This window comes from Erinaceus europaeus, chromosome 1 (assembly GCF_950295315.1).
Source record: "Erinaceus europaeus chromosome 1, mEriEur2.1, whole genome shotgun sequence".
Taxonomy (NCBI): domain Eukaryota; kingdom Metazoa; phylum Chordata; class Mammalia; order Eulipotyphla; family Erinaceidae; genus Erinaceus; species Erinaceus europaeus.
Genome location: NC_080162.1, coordinates 132,953,823 through 132,971,055, shown reverse-complemented (window position 1 = coordinate 132,971,055; position 17,233 = coordinate 132,953,823). Strand labels below are relative to the sequence as shown.

General features: G+C 38.3%; 1 protein-coding gene across 1 annotated transcript; it reads left to right on the top strand.

Annotated features, from left to right (window-relative positions):
- The first annotated feature begins 10,451 nt into the window (after positions 1-10,451).
- LOC103122914 (ADP-ribosylation factor-like protein 2-binding protein) lies at positions 10,452-11,021 on the top strand. Its single transcript, XM_060203973.1, has one exon. It carries the CDS (start codon positions 10,452-10,454, stop codon positions 10,875-10,877), a length of 426 nt encoding a protein of 141 aa, XP_060059956.1. The 3' UTR covers positions 10,878-11,021.
- The last annotated feature ends 6,212 nt before the right edge of the window (positions 11,022-17,233 follow it).

Below are 17,233 nucleotides of genomic sequence, written 5' to 3'. Positions count from 1 at the left end.
GCAAAGCGCATGCGGCGCAAAGCGCATGCGGCGCAAAGCGCATGCGGCGCAAAGCGCATGCGGCGCAAAGCGCAGGGACCGGCATAAGGATCCCGGTTCGAGCCCCCGGCTCCCCACCTGCAGGGGAGTCGCTTCACAGGCGGTGAAGCAGGTCTGCAGGTGTCTGTCTTTCTCTCCCCTTCTCTGTCTTCCCCTCCTCTCTCCATTTCTCTCTGTCCTATCCAACAAGGGCAATAATAATAACCACAACGAAGCTACAACAAGGGCAACAAAAGGGGGGGAAAAAAAGGCCTCCAGGAGCGGTGGATTCATGGTGCAGGCACCGAGCCCAGCAATAACCCTGGAGGAGGAAAAGAAGAAAAAAAAATAATAATAATAATAAAAAAATAAAATATAAAAAAAAAAAAAGAAAAAAGAAAATATTTACTTTGCAAATTGTAATGTAGAACAACAATATATTCAGGAATCTATAACATACTGGGATTATCATGGAATTCATTGAAAAATTCACTGCATAATGCAAGACTTTTGATTCTTTTTTTAAATTTTTTATTTAAGAAAGGATTAATGAACAAAAACATAAGGTAGGAGGGGTACAACTCCACACAATTCCCACCACCCAATCCCCATAACCCACCCCCTCCCATGATAGCTTTCCCATTCTCTAGCCCTCTGGGAGCATGGACCCAGAGTAGTTGAGGGTTGCAGAAGGTAGAAGGTCTGGCTTCTGTAATTGCTTCCCTGCTGAACATGGGCATTGACTGGTCGGTCCATACTCCAGTCTACCTCTCTCTTTCCCGAGTATGGTGTGTCTCTGGGGAAGCTGAGCTCCAGGACACATTGGTGGGGTCTTCAATCCAGGGAAGCCTGGCCAGCATCCTGGTGGCATCTGGAACCTGGTGATTGAAAAGAGAGTTAACATATGAAGCCAAACAATTTGTTGAGCAATCATGGATCCCAAGCTTGGAATAGTGGAGAGGAAAGTGTTAGGGAGGTACTCACTGCAAACTCTAGTGTACTTCTGCTTTCAGGTATATATTTTGCAGTAGTTTATGGATACGTGTGCACATAAGCTCTCTCTCACAGAAACTGGTGTATATCTAGGTTATGGGACTTTGTTAGAAAGTGAACTACCTGAGATGAAATTAGAGTGTACTATAAAAGGAAAGGTCTCACCCGAGTAATGAAGCTGAAGGGTTGTCATTCCACACGTGAAGTCTCTGGACAAAGTCTGAGGTGAAGCATGTTGAGGTGGCAATCATTGCGTTGGTTAGGTTGTGATCGACGGATGCAATATTATTTGGTTTGGATTGGGAGATGCATACGGGAAAGTGGGCCCTATCCAAGGGTTCAGGACTGGGGGAAGTAGGGGCTCTATAGTGGAGATGTGAGGTTCCTGATGTCTTAGGGTTCAAAAAGACAATCGATAGTTAATAATATCATCACATTATTTGTTAATTGGGTTAACTTTGAAAAGTCCCTTTGTTCTGGTTTGCTGTAGAGTATCCAGTATGTTGTATATAGCTGTGCTATTGGATGCTTCTAATCTACTTGGTCTAGGCTTTTGAGAGAGTCTGCATATCAAATACATAGCCTATATATTAAAAAGATTCAGTTTGTGTTTTGAGAAACTTTGAGACATACAATTGATTTCTCCCCCTCTCATATTAATTAACTACTGATTCATATGTCTACATTTTGCTAGGAGTGTACATAAACACCATTCCCACCACCAAAGGACTGTGTCCCATCCCTCCCGCCCAATCCCACCCCCCACTGGCCCAGGAAGCTGCATGTCTACCCCTCAGCACTGGGTTTTTACTTTGGTGCCCTACTTACAATTTGATCAGGTCCTGCTTTTAGTTTCCCTTTCAGATCTTCTTAGTCAGCTTCTGTTGATGAGTGGGATCATCCCATACTCATCTTTATCTTTCTAACTTAGTTCACTTAACATAATTCCTTCTAGCTCTGTTCAAGATGGGTCAGAAGGTGGGCTCATTGTTTTTGATAGCTGCATAGAATTCCATTGTGTATATATACCACAGCTTTCTCAGCCACTCATCTGTTGTTGGGCACCTGGGTTGCTTCCAGGTTTTAGCTATTATGAATTGTGCTGCTATGAACATAGGAGTACACACCTCTTTTTGGTTGGGTGTTATGGAGTCCTTGGGGTATAACCCCAGGAGAGGAATTACTGGATCATATGGAAGGTCCATGTCTAGCCTTCTGAGAGTTTTCCAGACTGCTCTCCACAGAGGCTGTACCAATTTACATTCCCACCAGCAATGTAAAAGGGTTCCTCTGTCCCCATAGCCTCTCCAGCATTTGTTGCTGCTGTCCTTTTTGATGTATGCCATTCTTACAGGAGTGAGGTGGTATCTTAGTGTTGTCTTAATTTGCATTTCTCTGACAATCAGTGACCTTGAGCAGTTTTTCATATGTTTGTGAGCCTTTTGGATCTCCTCTGAGGTGAATGTTTTGTTCATTTCCTCTGCCCATTTTTGGATGGTGTCATTTGCTTTTTTGGTGCTAAGTTTGCTGAGCTCTTTATATATTTTGGTGATTAGTTTCTTGTCTGATGTCTGGCATGTGAAAATCTTCTCCCATTCTGTGAGGGGTCTCTGTGTTTGTTTAATAGTTTCTTTGGATGTGCAGAAGCTTTTCAATTTGATGCAGTCCCATTGGTTTGTTTCTGCTTTAGTCTTCCTTACAATTGGGTTTGATTCATCAAAGATGTCCTTGAGGTGTATGTGGGAAAGTGTTTTACCAATGTTTTCCTCTAAGTATTTGATTGTTTCTGGTCTGACATCTAGGTCTTTGATCCATTTGGAGTTGATTTTTGTTTCTGGTGAGATAAAGTGGTTCAATTTCATTCTTCTGCATGTTTCAACCTAGTTTTCCCAGCAACATTTATTGAAGAGAGCCTCCTTTTTCCATTTTATCCTTTTGGCCCCCTTATCAAATATTAGATGCCCATAGGTGTTGGGATTTACTTCTGGGCTTTCAATTCTGTTCCACTGGTCTGTGTGCCTATTTTTGTTCCAGTACCATGCTGTTTTGATGATGATGGCTTTATAATATAGTTTAAGGTCTGGTAGTGTGATGCCTCCATTTCTGTTTCTTTTCCTTAAGATGGTTTTGGCAATTCTAGGTGTTTTCAGGTTCCAGATAAATGATTGTAGTGTTTGTTCTATTCTCTTAAAGAAGCTTGGTGGAACTTTGATGGGTATTGCATTAAATTTGTATATGGCTCTGGAGAGAATATTCATTTTGATGATATTTATTCTTCCAATACATGAGCATGGGATATCTTTCCATTTATTGGTATCAGTTTGTATCTCCTTGAGTAGCGACTCATAGTTTTCAGTATACAAGTCTTTCACTTCTTTGGTAAACTTTATTCCTAGGTATTTGATTTATTTTGCTGAAAAAGTAAATGGGAGTGATTTCTGGATGTCTTCTTCTTCTTCAGATTTAGTGTTTGCATAAAGAAATGCCACTGATTTTTGTACATTGATTTTGTACCCTGATACCTTGCTATATTGCCTAATAACTTCCAGTAATTTTCTACTGGATTCTTTAGGTCTTTCTATGTATACTATCATATCATCTGCAAATAGTGAGAGCTTGACTTCTTCCCTTCCAATCTGTATCCCTTTGATTTCTTTCTCTTGCCTGATTGCTATGGCAAGAACTTCCAATACTATGTTGAAGAGTAACGGTGACAGTGGACAGCCCTGTCTAGTCCCCGATCTGAGGGGGAATGCTTTCAGCTTCTGTCCATTGAGTATGATGTTGGCTGTAGGTTTGCTATATATAGACTCCACTATCTTGAGGAATTCCCATCTATTCCCATTTTTTTGTAGAGTTTTTAGCACGAATGGGTGTTGGATTTTGTCAAAGGCTTTCTCTGCATCTATTGAGATAATCATATGGTTTTTGGCTTTGCTTTTATTGATGTGGTGAATGACATTGTTTGACTTACGGATGTTGAACCAGCCTTGCATTCCTGGGATGAATCCCACTTGGTCATGATGAACAATCTTTTTGATGTGTTGCTGTATCCGGTTGGCCAAGATCTTGTTTAATATTTTGGCATCTATGTTCATCAGAGATATTGATCTGTAGTTTTCCTTTTTTGTTCTGTCCCTATCAGCTTTTGGTATCAGGGTGATGTTGGCTTCATAAAAGGTGGAAGGGAGTATTCCTCTTTCTTCAATCTTATGGAATAGCTTAAGAAGTATGGGTATTAACTGTTTCCTGAAACTTTTGTAGAATTCGTTTGTGAAGCCATCTGGTCCAGGACTTTTGTTGTTGGGGAGATTCTTAATAACGGTTTCAATTTCTTTGTCTGTGATTGGTGCATTTAGATTTTGTAATTCTTCTTGGTTCAGTTTTGGAAGGGCATAGGTTTCTAGGAATTGTTCCATTTCTTCCAGATTCTCTAGCTTGGTGGCATATAGTTCTTTATAGAAGTTTCGCAGGATTCTTTGGATTTCTGTGGTGTCAGTTGTGATATCTCCTGCATTGTTTACAATTCTATTAATTTGAGTCTTCTCTCTTTTTTGTTTGGTGAGTCTGGCTAGGGGTTTGTCATTTTTTTTTTTAATCTTTCAAAGAACAAACATTTGGCTTCATTGATCTTTTGTATGGTTCTTTTATTTTTGATGTTGTTTATTTCTGCTCTAACTTTAGTGATTTTTGTCATTCTGGTTGCTTTAGTGTTCCTTTGTTCCTCTTCCTCTAAGTCCTTGAGGTGTGCAGTAAGGTCGTTCATTTAGGCTTCTTCTTGGTGTTTAATATGTGATTGTATGGCTATAAGTTTCCCTCTCAGTACTGCTTTAGCTGTGTCCCAAATATTTTGATAGGTTGTGTCTTCATTTTCATTAGTTTCCAGGAACATTTGAATTTCCTGTTTGAGTGAGTCTCTGACCCAGTGGTTCTTAAGGAGTATGTTGTTTAGTTTCCAAATTCTGTGATTTTAATAATTTTCCATTTGTTGTTAAATGTTAGTTTTACTCCACTGTGGTCTGAGAAGATACTTGGGATGATTTTAATGCTCTTGAATTTATTGATGCTGTCTTTGTGGCCTAACACGTGGTCTATCCTTGAGCATGTGTTATGTGGATTTGAAAAGAAGGTCTATTCTAGTTTTTGGGGGTGGTGGAGTCTGAAAATGTCCAAGAGGTCTAGTCTCTCAATCTCTTCATTCAATTCTCTTGTATCTTAATTGGTTCTCTGCTTTGTTGATCTGTCTAAGTGTGAGAGTGGGGTATTGAAGTCTCCCACTATTATTGTATTACTATTGATGTATTTTTGAAATTCTTTCAGTAGATGCTTAATGTATTTAGATGGTCCCTCGTTGGGTGCATAGATGTTAATAATTGTTAAGTCTTCTTGGCTGATTGATCCTCTAATCATTATGTAATGTCCTTGCCTATCTTTTACTTTATTTAATTTAAAATCTATCGTGTCTGAGATGAGAATGGCTGTTCCTGCCTTTTTTTTGTGGACCGTTAGTTAGCCTGTATGATAGTTTTCCATCCTTTCACTTTAAGTCTGTGTTTATCTTGTTGTGACAGATGGGATTCTTGCAAGCAGCATATGGTTGGGTTATGTTTTGTGATCCATCCCCCCACCCTGTGCCTTTTGTTGGGTGAGTTTAAGCCATTGACATTTATTGATATTATGGATTTAATGTATTGTAGTGCCATTGTTCTAAAAAAAATTTGTTTACTCTGATATATTGCAAGTATTATAGTGATGTTCTTGTTTATAAGAGGTCTTTTAGTACCTCTTTCAGGGCCGGCTTGGTGATAGTTGCCTCCTTTAACTGTTGTTTGTCTGAGAAGGTTTTGATCCCTCCATCTAGCTTGAATGAAAGTCTAGCAGGATATATATCCTTGGTTGAAACCCTTTTTCATTCAGGGCTCGATAGATATCTTGCCACTCCATTCTGGCTTTTAGAGTTTGAGTGGAGAAGTCTGCAGATAATCTTATGGGTTTTCCCTTGTATGTGACTTTTTGTTTCTCTCTTGCAGCCTTTAGGATCCTTTCTTTATCCTTACTTCTTCTCATTGTGTCTATGATGTGTCTTGGTGTCTTCAGGTCTGGGTTGATTCTGTTTGGTACTCTCTGGGCCTCTTGAATCTTGATGTCCTTTCTGTTATTCAGGTCTGGGAAGTTTTCTTGTATTATTTCCTGTAGAATGTTTGCTTCCCCTTCCTCTCTTTCTTCCTCTGGCAGGCCAATTACACGAATGTTACTTCTTTTGAGATCATCCCATATGTCACTGTTGTTGTTTTCAGTGTCTCTCAATCTCTTTTTAAGCTCTTTCACCTCTTTCTTAGTTTTCTCTAACTCATCCTCTGTCTGACTAATTCTGTTTTCTGCTTCTGTTAGTCTGCTTTTCTTGCCTCAGCTTCTTTCTTCATTACAGCTATTTCAGCTTTCAGTTCTCTAATTGTCTCAAGATAATCAGTATTTTCCTTGGGGGTCTCAACTGTTGTTTCCCTAATACTGCCATTCCTTTCCTCCAATGTTGTTTTCATTTCTGTGATTAATAAGTTTATTATTTCTTGCATACTTTTCTTATCTATGGTTACTTCTGGCTGATTTGTAGTTTCTTCTGGGCTCTTGTCTTCATTCATTGGAGTAGGAGTTTTATTTGTTTTTAATCTACCCATTTTTTTTATTTATGTGTTTCTCTTTTTTTTTATGCTCTGTTGTTCTTCAGTTGTTGTGTCTTGAGTACAAGTAACACTGTACTAAATACCTTTATGACAATTGCACTCACCAACCTCTGGAATTACAGTAGCAACTGAAGTAAGTATTGAAGTAGTTTAATCGTTACCAGTTAGCCAAACAATTTCTCCAGTCCATGAAAAAATAGTAACCAAATCACAGTGAAGAAAGAGAAGAGAAAGAGAGGATAGCAATAATAGGCAGTTATGCAAATCTACTATCCACTGTATATTCTAGCGGTAACAAGAGGGGAAAGGAAACTAGAGCAGAGATACACACATACAGAGTCCACACTGAGTCAGATTTCTTCCCCAAAGTAATTTACAAATTCAGAAAGGCAAAGAAGAATGAAGAAGTGTATGACAAGATTAAAAAAAAGAGAGAGAGAGAGAGACAAGAGAGAGAAAAGGGAGAAGATAAGAAAAAGAGTTGTAATTAAAGAGCAGTGCAAGGACCTTCCCAAATGTGTATCAGTGAATTAAAAAAACACACCCTGTTTGGTGGTATGGGGTATCCGGCTAGGAGCTGGTCCCCAGGGACTGCTTATGGGGGGGGAAGGATGTATGCTTGAAAATTAAAAGGAAGATAAAGAATTTTTACCCCTACTCTAATTCTTAACCCAAATTAAGTTATAGTCATCTCTTTGTCACCGCTATGACACCTTATTGGCTGGCCTGCTAAAGGCAAAAAATCCTATTGTTTCCAGGGAATGTGTTTGGAGCTCAGAGTCTAGCAGCTTCTCTGTCCGCATCTTCCGGGAAACCACCCCCTCCAGACTTTTTTAAAGGATTTCTCGAAAATGAAAACTAGCTCCAAGTCCTTTGATCCAATGAGAGCTACTCAAGAAGTCTTTGGATCCACCCTCAGGGTCGCGGTGGTCCCTGGAGACTCCCAAGAGAAAGCCCCCGAGCTATAGTGCTCTCTCCGGGTCCTCTGCCCGCCACCCAGCAGCGCTCTGCAACCGGCGAAGGAGCCGCCTTCCCGGGCAGAGGACAATGCCCGGCGCACTCGCCTTGCCTGGTGCCGCCTGGGAAGTCTGGAGCCCCGCTAGTCCGTGTCACCTTTACTCTAATTCTTAACCCAAATTAAATTATAATCACCTCTTTGGTGTCACCCCTTATTGACAGGCCTGCTAAAGGCAGAAAATCTTACCATTTCCAGAAGATGTGATCAGAGAACATGCTGTTAGCAGCTTCTCAGTCCGCCATCTTCCACTCCCTCCAAGACTTTTGATTCTTATTAAAAAAACTGTACATTCTTTTTGCAGACATTTATCTCAGTGAGATGATGAATTGTACCCGTATCTAAACAACAATATTTTAAATAATTATTCCTTGATTAGAATTATTTTTAAAATGCTATATGTACCCTTACATCTTCACTGGAAAATATGCTTAATTTTTGTTGCAATTAACCAGTTTTGTGTAGTTTTTACAAATCAAAGCATGTTCTAGTCATAGTGATTTGGCAGTGTACAGTTTTCTTTCAAAGGTAAGATCAATTACTACTAAAACTGGAAAGAATGAAACATGAGGAGATATTTGTTCCCATGCCTGTTTTTACTCTTTAGTTTTATTTTTCTCTTTAAAAAAAGGCACCATAATTGCTTATAATTTTCCTGTTGCAAGTACCAGAATACAATCTGTTTGTCATCTAGAAAATCTTAGAAAGATAAACAAAAATGTAGCCATTGCAATACAAAAAGTAAAATGAATAAGCTGTTTGAACAAGGTATGGCAATATATAAAATTATTTTTAAATTTTCATTTCTTTAAATTAGCAATTACACAAATGCATAGAAAATTAGGAGCTAACAAGTCTATGTATAATATAATTTAAATTATTTAAAATTGCACCTGTTTACGTAATTACTAAAATACACAACATGACATCTTTGGATTGCTTTGAAATAGATCTGTTTTATGCAGGCAAACTTCATATCAAATTTCCATTTTGTTTTGCATATATCAGTATGCAGTCATTTACTGTCTTTCTGAGGTTAGAAGTGTATGGAGATGTAGTGAAATTTAATTGAAAATAAAGGGTGTTAATCAAGACTTTCTTACTGTGTATAATACAGAATTCCTCACTGAGGTAGGGAAGATCATTTTGAAAAAGAGGTCCTGCACTTTCACAAAGAAGAAAAAGGAGAAGGAGAAAGAGAAGGAGAAGAATGGAGAGAGACAGAGAGAAATGTAAAATGACTATCTCAATGATGGGGTTCAGTTAGAGAATCTAAGTTCAGTGTTGGGAAAGAATTGAAAATACTTTATAAATAGCATCTCCAAAGAAGTAGCAATAAGTGTGAAATAGTGACCAGATTGGTACCCATAGTTCTTTACCAGGGCAAACCAATTGGTATTAACACTCACTGGCTGGTAGTGAGAAGTTTTCATAATACTTAAGATTATTTGGACCTTAGTTTACTCTTGGTTTGATGTTAAGTTCCAGTTTAACTTTATAAGCACTGAGACTTCCTGGAATCTTTTTAAACATATATATTTTATTTATTTTTAATGAGAGAGATACAGAAAGAAATTTACACAGAGAGAGCACTGCTCGCTAGCTTAAGGTGGTACTGGGGTTTGAACGTGGGGCCACAGGAGACTCAGCCATGACAGTTGGTTGTATAACCATTATGCTATTTCCTCAGCCCGGGAATCTTTTTTTTTTTTTAATATTTTTGATGAGACTAATGGGTTATAGTAAATATAGGTTTTATTTCATGTGTAAAATTTCTCACTTTTCTGCAAAACACTCTCATCCCCAGTTAGGTCTTCCCCTACCATCATGTACAGGACCTGAAAGCCATCCCCATGCCCCCAAAGTCCTTTACTTTGGTACAATACACCAAACTCAGTATAAGTTCTATTTTTTGTTCCCCATTTCTGTTATTTCTCTACATCTTTCCATGAGTGAGATTATTCTCTATTCATCCTTCTATTTCTGGCTTATCTCACTTGACATGATTTCTTCAACTGCCATCCAAGATGAGGTAAAGATGAACTCATCATTCTTAACAGCTGAGTTGTATTCATGTGTATATATATCACAAATTTCTCTCCTACGCCTACTAAACTTTCCCCCATCACTCTGTCTACCTCCTAATCTCTTCTGACAGTAGCAGCATTAATGTCACCCCCATGATAATCTTTTTATTGAATTAATGATCTTTTTTACTTTATGGAGATAGTCAGAAATTGAGAGGAGGGAGGAGATAGAGAGGGAGAAAGACATCTGGAACACTGCTTCACCACCTGTGAAGCTGTCCCCCTGCATGTGGGGACTGGGAGCTTGAACCTACGTCCTTGAGTATTGTAATATAGCCTCTCAACCAGGAGTGCTGCCTCCCAGTCCCCTTGACAATCTTTAGAAGAGATACAATATACAATTGGCCAAGAGATATATTGGCAAAAGCATAAATATCGACGGGGCCAGGGCTAAGCGCCTGGCTGCCCTTAAAGGAAATGGGGACCTCAAGGTAGCTGTGGGCATTCAGTCCCAGAGGCAGGGTAGGAGCTGGCCCCCAGCTGGGGAGCAGGAGGTGGGGCCTCCTGAGTAGGTGCTGACCAGGTGGGACTTTTAGCTGCAGACCAGGCAGCTAGGCTTCCCTGATACAGGCTGTGGCTCCACAGAGCAGAAAGGTGGCTGGAGCAGGGCCATGGGCGTGGCTCAGCCTCAGGGTGAATGCAGTGGAGGTGGCAGCTATGGACGCCCTGGAGGAGAGTTTCCCACTGTCCTATTCTTCTGTGTCTGATGCAGAATTTGATACTGTGGTTGGACACTTGGGGGACATCATAATGGATGATGAGTTCCAGATATTACGGAGAAATTTTATGGACAAGTATTACCAAGAGTTTGAAGACACAGAAAAGAATAAATTCACTTACACATCTATTTTTAATGAATATATTTCCTTGGTAGAAAAGTATATTGAAGAACAGCTGCTGGAGCAGATTCCGGCATTTGACATGGCAGCGTTCACAACAACTTTACAGCACCATAAAGATGAAGTGGCTGGCAATATATTTGACATGCTGCTCACATTTACAGATTTTCTGGCTTTTAAAGAAATGTTCCTGGATTATAGAGCAGAAAAAGAAGGCCGGAACTGGACTTATGCAGTGGGTTAGTGGTGACTTCATTATGCAAATCACCTTCTGTGCCAGCTTCCCAGAACAATCTTAGTCCCTAGACTCCACCTCCAGAGAATGGATTGATTGTTCTACACCTCACTCATTCAGTGCCTGGAACAGGCTTTGGCCACTAGCAGCAGATTGCATCATGGAAAGACTTGACTTTGTTCCATAGCTCTTCATTAATATTAATTATCACTGAGTCAAAGAAAACAGCCTGACTCTCCTGGGCCCTGTTCTTCTGAAACCTTTCATGCTTGTAGCCCTAACACTCCTCCCCAACTAGACATCCCTCCAGGTGGCTTCTGAGGCTTCTCTGGAGCAAACATTCCATCTATGGAGGGTCCCTTCCCCAGATATATGTTGGTGTGAGCACTGCAGATGAACCCACCATCATCAGTCTTCTTTGTCTCAGTAGGCTTTGTGTGAATCTTTTCTTACATTGACTGTGTTTCAGTCCTTCAGGTTCAATAGGCCTTGGGGTTGGGAGTATTTATTTAGGGATTTACACAAACTGGTTGCCAATCTGGAGATTCCTATAGCCCTTACTATTAACAGCTAGTCTTGGCTGTAGGAATCAGCTAAAATGACCTTTATATAAAAGCTACTCATGAGAAACCAGTTTCTAGCCTCACATTCATAGTCCTTTTATCACAGTGTCTTCTGTTATCTTGATGTAGTGCATTTTTGTAAAGATTTTTTTAATTAAAATATTATTTTATTTAGTTCCTTTTTGTTTCCCTTGTTTTTTTTTTTTTTTGTTGTTGTTACTGATATTGTCTTGTTAGATAAGACAGAGATAAATGAAGAGAGGAGGGGAAGACAGAGAAGGGGAGAGAAAGATAGACACCTGCAGACCTGCTTCACCACCTGTGAAGAGAATCCCTTGCAGGTGGGTAACTGGGGGCTCGAACTGGGATTCTTATGCTGGTCCTTGCGCTTTGCTCCACATGTGCTTAACCCGCTGTGCTACTACCTGACTCCCAAGATATTTTTATAGATGGATACTCAGGCTAACTTAGTGGATTTAATCTTGGAACTTCCATGATTATCCACTTAAAGATCAAAGTATTATATGCTGTGTGCTTTTTAGTTGTAATTCTATAAAAGCAAAAATGCTTTCTTTGTTGGTGCCCCTCCTTTATTAGGTATGCTCTTGCTAGAAGCAGATTAAAAGGTATCCTTTTCTGATAGCATGTTGAGTCTTACCTAAAACCCTGTCTGTATAAATTAATCCACCAGGTTTTCTATTGGGGCAGGGACTCTTTAATTCCTCCTCTTGTCAAAACTTCCTATCAAGATGGTGTTCCACAGGTCTAGCTCAGCACAAATAGAAGAGAGTAAGTATCTTTGTCAGTCATGTATCTGCTTTGATTCAGTACACTAGCTTAGTTGAGTATCAATTTCTCCCCATGAAAAGAGTACAGACTGTTTCCAGTTGAGAGAGTCCTACCTTATAATCACATTGGCATTTTTCTGCCTTACTTCTTTCTTCTATCATTATTTTATAAGTATCTCAATTTGTTTTTCATTCAGATGTATATTTTTCCCCCTATAACATCTTCCATATACAGTTTAACAACTCTGTTTCTCTGATAGAAGAACGCCTGTTGTGAACACCCCTTGACTGAATTTAGTGCCATCTTGCTGGCTGTCAGTTGTTTTATGAGTGCTATGGTAGTAGTAATGAAGTATGTTAAAGTTTGTTTAAGGATATTAAGGCATAGTTCATATGATAGAAAATATTACCTTGCCAGTGTTGTAGTCAAGTTCAAACCCTGACACCACATAGGAGTACCACAACACTGGTGGCTGGATGTATCACTGTCTTACTTACCCCCCTCTAGCCATACCTGTTCCTGTTTGAGGTAAATAGAAAAATGAGAGGGTAGATCTGAGAGTAGTGAAATCATGAAATCATGCATGCATGATGCCCCAATGCTTCAATAGTAATAATAATAACTGATGGTGATAACAAAAACACATTTGCATTCTATTCAAAAATAGCCTTTGCCGTAGCCATCAATTATACCACCAACATCAGCTAAATATATAGAAAAAGCAAATGTTTATGTACAAAATGCTGGGGAGAGAGAGAGAGAGAGAGGAAGAAAACCTATAGTTCAAAGTGAAGAGTGAAAAAAAAACCTGCGGATATAGGATTATAAACTCGTAGTGCTTGTGTAATATAGCTTATAATTTCTTCTTTTATCTTTTTCCAGAGCTCTGCTTATTTCTGGCTTTTGGTGGTGTGGGACTTTGGAGCCTCAAGCATGAGAGTCTCTTTGCATATTCATCATGCTATCTACCCCTGCTCTATTTCTTCTGTTTTATATTTTCCTCTCTCTCTCTCTCTCTCTCTCTCTCTCTCTTTCTCTCTCCTTTTCTTTTCTTTTTCAAGTTACCACTATTGTTTAATCACTCAAGAACAATGTAAGAGACAGAGAGAAAGAGAAAGAGAGGAAGGAAGAAAAAGTCACTTCAGCAACAGAACTTCCTCCCAGTGCAGTGGGTCAGTTGTATAGTAAATAAGGTCCCCTCCCAGCTGAGCTATCTTGCTGGCCTCTGTTTTACTCATCCTTCACTATACTCTTGACCTATTCTTTCTAAAACAACTTCTATTTTTTTAATAGGAATCATATTGTTTTTCTTCTTTAATTTGCATACAGTTTATTGACTTGATTCATACCAAACATTTCAGTAAGAATCTTCAGAGGTCTATAAAAATACAATGACCTTTTCAGAGTTAAAGAAAAAAATTATGTAAATGTATTCCTTCACAATTTTGGAGAAAATCAAGTAAAATGAGATGTTTGTATTCATAATTTGATATTTACAAAATAATTTGTTCGTTCTCTTAAGAGCATCTTGAGAAAAATTCTAGAATGGTATACTATCTGGAAGGTAAGTGAATCAAAAAGACATCTTCTGGAGTCAAAGTGAGGCATTCAAGGAATCATTTCTGTATTGAAAATTTTCATAGCTGATACATAGCTTGGAATTCAGTGATTTGAAAAGGAATAATCTAATAAATAAGTATATATTTATTTGTCTGATGGGACCATTTTTCCTCATACCCTTGATAAAATCAATGTGGGACTATAGTAGCATAATAATAGCATTATATAGGGAGTCGGGCAGTAGCGCAGCGGGTTAAGCGCAGGTGGCGCAAAGCACAAGGACCGGCATAAGGATCCTGGTTCGAACCCCGGCTCCCCACCTGCAGGGGAGTCGCTTCACAGGCTGTGAAGCAGGTCTGCAGGTGTCTTTCTCTCCTCCTCTCTGTCTTCCCCTCCTCTCTCCATTTCTCTCTGTCCTATCCAACAATGATAACAACAATAATAACTAAAACAATAAAGCAACAAGGGCAACAAAAGGGAATAAATAAATAAAATAAATATTAAAAAATAATAATAATAGCATTAAATCACCATGACTGTTTCTCCAGAATGAGAGTATGAAAATATATATCACTTCATAGGACAAAAAGAAATGACACGTAGCCTTTTTTGACTGCCAGATATTTTAATTATAGTGAAAATTAAAATAGCTCATTTTTAATATTAAAAGCATAGCTGTAAAAATGTTTTAAGTATGTTGATAAGTGGTCATATTTGTGGAGTCACTTTGAAAATAGAAGACAAAATATTAACATTTATATTATATGAACTCTAACTTTAATTTGTAGAATTCATAGCTAAAGAAAATACCAGAAATCTGAGGAATGACTTATGAGATTGAACAATTACTATATTAATAATCTAAAAAAAAAGAACAAGTAAAATGTATAAGAGGGAGGAGAATTGCTAACAAAATTATGATATGCCCAGATTATGGAAGTATGTAAATTATGTCTGTCATTTTTAATTTGATTGAAATAATTTCTATAATTCTGTTTTTTTAAACAAACCACATATAAAATCTCCTAGTATAAGATAAATTATTAATTTATTTTTATATACATAGTACTTCATAAAGACATGCAAAGTTTTTCTATGTGAAGCAAACTTCCCAGTATATCTTAAACTGCACCACTGAAAAGCAAGAAGTAGAAAGCTTTTTTCTTAGGAATAGATCAACTATGTAAATAGAGAGCTCAAAGCTTAGTTGGCCGTGTGCCACTCAAGATGAAAAAATTTCACACCTTAGGACAAAATGAAAATGGATGAGATCTCATTCACATGTATGATATCAAGGGAGAAAGATAAGATATGGAGTGAGTGAGTAATATAGTGCATGGAATGGTAACTTAAAAAAATTCTTTGGACAAAAAAAAGACTTTTTTGAAAAAGACACGGAGTCTGTAAAATATTTGCCACACAGTTATCAAGGGAAGGGAATTTCAGGAATATAGAGTTGTATGTAAACATGTTCTAAATTAGGATTAAGCCTCTAGTGTAAAAGGAACAAGATGAAGGTCTATAAATAAAAGTGAACATAGTGTGAAAATGAGAATTGTACCACATGAAATGGGAAGTTTCAGCAGTGCTGCTGATTTGAGGAAAGAAGTCATATATTATCAACAGCCTCCCTAAAGTGTTGTTTTCAAATGATTGATAGAGTGGTCTGTGAGTTCTTGTACAGTTGGTAAACTATTGAACCCTCAAGCAGGAGCCCCAGAGTTTGATCCTTAACAATACATATGCCAGAGTGATGCTCTAATAAGGGAAATTTTTAAAATAAAAAAGACTGACAGATAATTAAGGTACTATATATATATAAACATTCATTTAAAAAAAATTACAGAACATATTTTATGTTGTTACTAGCACACAAATATTCAATAAATATTACTACTCAGTTAAACTGTTAATATTATTATTGATCCTACTCTCCAGACTCTGTGATCTCTATAGCATAAATGTCACTAATAATTTTCTAAGAGGACTTCTAATATACATAGTTTATATTTATCCCCTTGCTCATTTTTGCAGTGCCAGGATTTCACACACACACCCACCCATGTATACATATGTATACATGCACACATATACATGTATATGAAATAAAAAGAATGAAAAAGTTGGTCTGGCAGTGGTAGAATTGCAGGAATTACATACACACAAGACCCCAGTACTGTGGTTAGAAAAGGGCTAATATTTGAAAATTGCATAACATTATCTAGCAGTGTGAACAAAATTAAGCTAAATATTCCATAGGAAGATAACTGGAATTAAGAACTGTTGGGTAGTATGCCAGCTCCCGTGGCTTCTGTCTCTAATCCTGCTTAACTAAGCACGGGCATGCCTGTATGGCATTGGTTTGATCCCACTCAAAGCTGTGGTCTATTTACATAAATCACTAACTGAGCGCCACCCTCCCTCCAGGGCATTGGTGGTTCTGTGGTAGAATTCTCGCCTGCTCCGCCCCCTCTCCTTGTCACACCCTGATTTTCCACCACTCTCTTTTCGCTCCACCCTCTCTATATCACATCCTGTTTACAACCTACTTGGCAAGTATATATAAGGACAGGTTTGTGAGTTTTCAGTTTAGTTTAGTTTTAGCTTAGCTTGGCTTAGATTTGTGCTGCGTTCTGCATGAATAAAGAGATACTGTGTACAGCTCAACCATGAGTCCCTGGTCGTCTGTCTCCCGTCAGTGAAGCTCAGCCTGACAAAGAACTTAAGATACTGAAATAATGTCCTAACCATGCCATTCCTAATTGTGTGTCTTTCAGTATTTAACAAAAATGGAATGTGTGTCCTATTTAGAATTAGAATCTATTGGTACCAGGAAGATTTCACTGCAATAGTGCATAGTATGTGTATGTTAGAAGTTAAAGACTTGATCCCTAGTATCTGTAATAGTCATAGATAAGTGGTACTCTTAGTCTGCTTTAAAAAAATTCAAAAAAGGGTTCTCCAGAATGCTCTCCACAGGGGTTGCACCAGTTTACATTCCTACCAGCAATGCAAGAGGGTTCTTTTGTCCCCACAACTTCTCCAGCATTTGTTGTTGCTGTTCATTCTGATGTATGATATTCTCACAGGGGTGAGGTGATATCTCATTACTGTCTTTATTTGCATTTAACTGACAATCAGTGACTTGGAGCAATTTCTCATATGTCTATTGGCCCTTTGTATCTCCTCTGTAGTGAATATTCTGTTAGTATCCTCTCACCATTTTTGAAAAGGGTCATTTTCTTTATCATTGATAAATTTGGTGAACTCTATATATTTTGCTAATTAGCCTCTTGTCTGGTGTATGGCATATAAAGATCTTCTCCCACTTAGTGAGGGGTCTCTTGTATGGATGATGGTTTATTTTGCTTCTTCTTCTAGCATTTGCCCTTCTTCCATAACCAGTCAACAGCGTCAGGTTGAGCCTGATGTAAAGTTTCGAGACCTCCTTTG